This window comes from Pholcus phalangioides, unplaced genomic scaffold (assembly GCF_987345545.1).
Source record: "Pholcus phalangioides strain wild (caught in Gottingen) unplaced genomic scaffold, Ppha-v1.0 ptg000005l_1, whole genome shotgun sequence".
Classification (NCBI taxonomy): Eukaryota; Metazoa; Arthropoda; class Arachnida; order Araneae; family Pholcidae; genus Pholcus; species Pholcus phalangioides.
Window position 1 is genome coordinate 10,344,206 of NW_028301598.1, and position 5,591 is coordinate 10,349,796.

General features: G+C 39.0%; 1 protein-coding gene across 1 annotated transcript; it reads left to right on the forward strand.

Annotated features, from left to right (window-relative positions):
• The first annotated feature begins 4,132 nt into the window (after positions 1–4,132).
• On the forward strand, positions 4,133–4,825 carry LOC149086281 (uncharacterized). Its single transcript, XM_089232054.1, has one exon. The coding sequence runs from the start codon at positions 4,133–4,135 to the stop codon at positions 4,823–4,825; it is 693 nt and encodes a 230-aa protein (XP_089088180.1).
• The last annotated feature ends 766 nt before the right edge of the window (positions 4,826–5,591 follow it).

The following is a 5,591-nucleotide window of genomic DNA, read 5'->3' on the forward strand; positions in this document are numbered from 1 at the left end:
ACATTACTCCCTCTCTAGTGAACAGAAGAGAGCGATACGTAACGAGAAGGTGGTTTGATGAGTCTTCCAGAACGAGTCTGTCGTTGAAGTTTTGATTTATCAGTCTCACTCGAAGTCTTCACTGTCGTGTTGAAATGAACCTTTTTCTTCGTATGAAGAGGTTGTGAAGTCTTCGGATGAGGTGCTTGATTTTCGTTAGGTTTCCCATTGATTTGAGATGAGTCGAAGTTCTCTGTGAAGCAGGGTTTCAACCGGCTTGTGGAGATGTTTTTTTCTTTACCGTTTACTGAGAGAGTATAATATTGCTCAGTCCTTGTGATGACTTTGTATGGACCTTCGTACGGAGCTTGAAAGGGTTTTCTCACAGCGTCCGTACGAATGCATATGAGGCGGACACTGTTTACCGCAAAAAACGAAGAACATCTTTGGTTTTGGTTTGACTTTGAGACTGGAACTAAAACTAAACTCTCCTCCCCCCAACTCCTGACGAAGATCTTTCATATATACTGTATCACTCGCTGACTCACACAGAGAAGCATGTTCACGTTCAGTTTGTCTGATTCTTAGTTGTCTATTATTTGTGTCTTGGTAATTTGTGCTAAAATGTTTAATAAATTTGTGTTATGTGTACGCCTCGGCTTCAGTGGTGACTCACAAATGAACAGAACCTTCTGAATAAACTTTTTGGTCGTATTTCCAAGCTCTGGATTATTTTCCCTCTGTTTCCATTGGCATGATGGGATCTTCTCACGGTGAGCTACTGTTTTCGCTAATCTTCCGGCCTTTATACATATATTTTTTCTTGTAAAATTCTAATATTGTTCACATAAAATAATTTTGGTTGGAATTTTATCCTCGTTTTCCCCCATCTATTTCGTTATTGTTATTACGAGATGGATGACGGTACGGATCCCACGGTGGTCGCAAGGGTATCTTGTAAATTACCTCCAATGTGGATAAATAATATTGCTTTATGGTTCGTGCAAGTGGAAGCTAATTTCGCAGTAGCACAAATAACTTCCGATATAACGAAATATAACACTGTTTTAGCAGCTGTAGATGCCGACTCGCTTCATTCGGTTTCAGACTTGGTGCTTAATCCACCAGCCGAAAACAAATACGAAGCACTTAAAAAAAGGCTTATCGCTGAATTTACAGATTCTAAATCGATACAAATCCGCAAACTGTTGTCTGAATTAACTCTTGGGGATAAGAAACCATCCTCTCTACTGAGACAAATGAAAGAGCTGGCAGGAAATTCAGTAACTGAAGATTTTCTAAAAACTATTTGGATGGAAAGGTTACCTTTGAACTCTCAGGCCATTTTATCAGTGTCAACTGCAGATTTAACTGAATTGGCCACACTAGCCGATAAAATTTCCGAAATACGACCAATATCGAGTATTTCTGCGCTTTCTTCACAGTCAGGCCCTTCATCAGATTCTGTGAAATCTGATATTGCACAATTGCGTAGTGAAATATCGCAATTAAAAATTCAAATTGCAGATTTGTCAACGAAAATTAAAAATGAAAATTATTCAAGAGGGCGTACTCATTCTCGCTATCGAAGCAACAGCCGTAATTTTAGAAATCGTAACTTCAATACTACACAAACACTATGTTTCTATCATAATAAATTTGGTGAGAAAGCAACAAAGTGTTACCAGCCGTGCACATACAAATCAAAAAACTAAAGCACGCTGCTGCATCGTTACAGCATACTTTTTCCGGTGCAGCAGCAGGTCCTACTAAATGTAGACTTTACGTATATGATAAAGCGACAAATTGTAATTTTTTAATCGATTCGGGTAGTGACATCTCTTGCATTCCTGTGTCACCCAATGTGAAGGACAGTTCTTCACATTTTCTCTATGCAGCCAACAACACGAAAATTCCAACATACGGAAAAAAACATTTAGAGCTAAATTTAGGGCTTCGTCGAAATTTTCGTTGGACTTTCCTCATTGCAAAAGTCAATACTGCTATTATTGGTGCTGATTTTTTAACACATTTCGGACTCGTGTTGGATTTAAAGAATAGAGCATTAATTGACTCTATCACTAACATGCAAACAAAAGGTGTACTGTCCAATGCTGCAGTACCCACAGTGAAATTGATTGTTGGTGAATCACCATATCATAAAATTTTTGAACAATTTCCAATTTTGGCAAATCCAATACCGCAGTTTTCCCGTCCTCCAAAACATAACACTCAGCATTTTATTGAAACAAACGGAAGTCCAATTTTCTTTAAACCTAGAAGGCTGCATCCAAAAATATTACAAGCAGTTAAACAAGAATTTGAATATTTGATTGATAATGGAATTTGTCGCCCATCAAAGTCACCTTGGGCTTCTCCAATTCATGTAGTTCCGAAATCAAATGGAACGTACCGAATTTGTGGTGATTATCGTCGCTTGAATGCTATAACTGTCCCAGATAGGTACCCATTACCTCATATACATGACATAACTAATGTTCTGCACGGAAAGAAAATATTTTCCAAAATTGATATAGTAAGGGCATACTATCATATTCCGATAAATGAATCCGATGTACCAAAAACTGCCGTTACTACTCCCATTGGTAGTTTTGAATTTTTATATCTCCCATTTGGTCTGAAATGTGCACCAATGACATTTCAAAGATTTATGAATGAGGTACTGAAAGGTCTTGATTTTACTGTCAGTTATTTAGACGATGTCTTAATTTTTTCTGAAAACGAAAATGATCATATTAAGCACGTGGAACTTGTTTTGGAAAGGTTTAGTAGGTACGGACTAAACATAAATGCTTCCAAATGTGTTTTTGGTCAACAACAAATTTCCTTTCTGGGTCACGAAATATCAGCAGGTGGTGTTCGACCTTTGGACGACAAGGTAAAAGCTATAATGAACTATCCACGTCCAGAAAATCTGGTGCAACTCAGAAAATACTTGGGGTTACTAAATTTCTATAGGAAATTCATTTCACATGCTGCTGAAGTACTAGCACCATTAACTGACCTATTGAAAGGGTCTAAAAAGAAAAATGATCAATCTCGCATTACATGGTCTAAAAATTTGTTAGATTCATTCGAAAAATCAAAAGAAGCTTTGCTAAACGCTACTTCGCTAGTGTTTCCAGAAAATGAAGATAAGTTAATACTTCATTGTGATGCTAGCGAAATTTCAATTGGAGCTACCTTAAGTGTAATGCAGAATTTAGAATATAAACCCCTGGGATTCTTTTCAAGACGTCTTACACCTACACAAATGAAATATTCAAGTTTTGACCGTGAACTATTAGCTATATACGAGTCTGTTAAATTTTTTAAACACATGCTAGAGGCTAGAAACTGTAAAATTGTTACAGATCATCGTCCATTAACATACGTTTTTCGTAAGGCAACGGACACTTACTCGAATAAGCAAACACGGTGGATTTCTTACATATCAGAATTCACTACTGATATCGAGTATCTAAAAGGTGAGCGAAATGAAGCTGCCGATGCACTATCGCGCATAAGTGAGGTTATTGTCCCCCAGCCTTTTAATTATGATGAACTCAGTAATGATCAAAAATCAAACGAACAACTGAAACAACTCATTTCAGACACTAATACTGGGTTGCAATTGAAATTAATTCAATTGCCCAATTCAAATTCTCAAATATATTGCGATCTTTCAACTGGAAAAGTAAGACCTTATGTCACTGCTAAATTTCGCAAACAAGTTTTCCTAAACTTACATTGCCTTTCTCATCCAGGTATTAAAAGTACTGTTGACCTTATACGTAACCGTTTCGTTTGGCAGTCTATGAATAAAGATGTTCGTGAGTGGGCACGCCAATGCATTGATTGCCAACGTTCTAAAATTCACAAACACACGAAATCAGAATTAGGAAAATTTTCACTGCCAACTGCACGATTCCAACATATTCATTGCGATCTTGTGGGACCCTTGCCGGAATCAAACGGGAAAACTTATTGTTTAACTTTAATTGACCGCGTAACACGTTGGCCGGAAGCATATGCGATTTCAGATATTACCGCTGAAACAGTCGCAAAGACAATCTACTCTGAGTGGATTGCCCGATTCGGCACACCAGACCGCATAACAACTGATCAAGGCAGACAGTTCGAGTCAAGACTAATGTCTCAGCTTGCTGCTCTTCTAGGTGTGGAAAAGTGGCGAACATCACCGTACAACCCAAAAGCAAATGGGCTGATCGAAAATTTTCACCGTCCATTAAAAGCTGCAATTATGGCTCACCACACCACCAAGTGGACAGAAGTCCTTCCAACCATTCTTCTCGGTTTTCGTTCAGCACTAAAAGAAGATATAGGTGCAACACCAGCTGAGCTTGTCTACGGTGCTTCCTTGCGTCTTCCTGGCGATTTTTACGATTCGAGTGACGAAATTCAAGATCCGTCCATGTTCATCGAAAACCTCAGGCAACACATGAGAGCATTAAAACCGAAACCAACAAGCTCTCATAACAAAAATAATGTGTTCGTACATAAAGCATTAAACACCTGTTCTCATGTATTTATCCGACATGACAGGTTGAGAACATCGCTTCAAGCACCCTACTCTGGACCGTTTCCGGTGATTAGCAGAAAAGAAAAGAACTTTAAAGTTCTGATAGATGGAAAACCAACAAATGTATGTATCGATCGAATAAAACCTGCATTCACAGTGAATGAGGATGCTACAACTACAATTTCGAATACAGTGTGTCCCAAAATTAATGTGCTTCCGAAACCACCAGACCGCTTCACGCTTTCCGGAAGACAGGTTCGCTATCCTGTCAGATTCAATAATGTTGTCAGACTGTGTCGTTAGTCACTGGAAGGGGGGTACTGAGGCGGACACTGTTTACCGCAAAAAACGAAGAACATCTTTGGTTTTGGTTTGACTTTGAGACTGGAACTAAAACTAAACTCTCCTCCCCCCAACTCCTGACGAAGATCTTTCATATATACTGTATCACTCGCTGACTCACACAGAGAAGCATGTTCACGTTCAGTTTGTCTGATTCTTAGTTGTCTATTATTTGTGTCTTGGTAATTTGTGCTAAAATGTTTAATAAATTTGTGTTATGTGTACGCCTCGGCTTCACATACACTAGGACAGGTGTTTAACGCTGAAGAGACGAAAAGATGCGGTGTTGAATGGCTTGACGGCGGAGCTGGTCTGAGGTCATTGAAATGGTCACGGAGATGTTGAATGAAATCGGAAGAAGATGGAGATGAGGCAGATGTATCCAGAAAATCTCCTGGCAGTCGGATGTTCGTGCCGTAAATCATTTCAGCTGGGGTTGAGTTGAACTCTTCCAGGAATGTGGACCTTAATCCCAGGAGGACTGTAGTCAACACTCGAGTCCACTGCTTGTTGCTGTGACATCTGATTGCAGCTTTCAGGGTTCGATGCCATCTTTCGATGAAGCCGTTGCATTTTGGATTGTAAGCGGTGGTGCGCCGTCTTTGGAATCCGATTATGTGAGACAGTTCTGTAAAGAGGTGGGACTCAAATTGGTAACCTTATTTATTTATTTACAATAACCCCAGAAGGCATGAAATGCACTTATACTGGAAGGAAAAAAAAAAAA

What these genes read in the sequence shown, in the direction of transcription:
- LOC149086281 (XM_089232054.1), top strand. Translation starts at nt 4,133, where the DNA reads ATGTCTCAGCTTGCTGCTCTTCTAGGTGTGGAAAAGTGGCGAACATCA.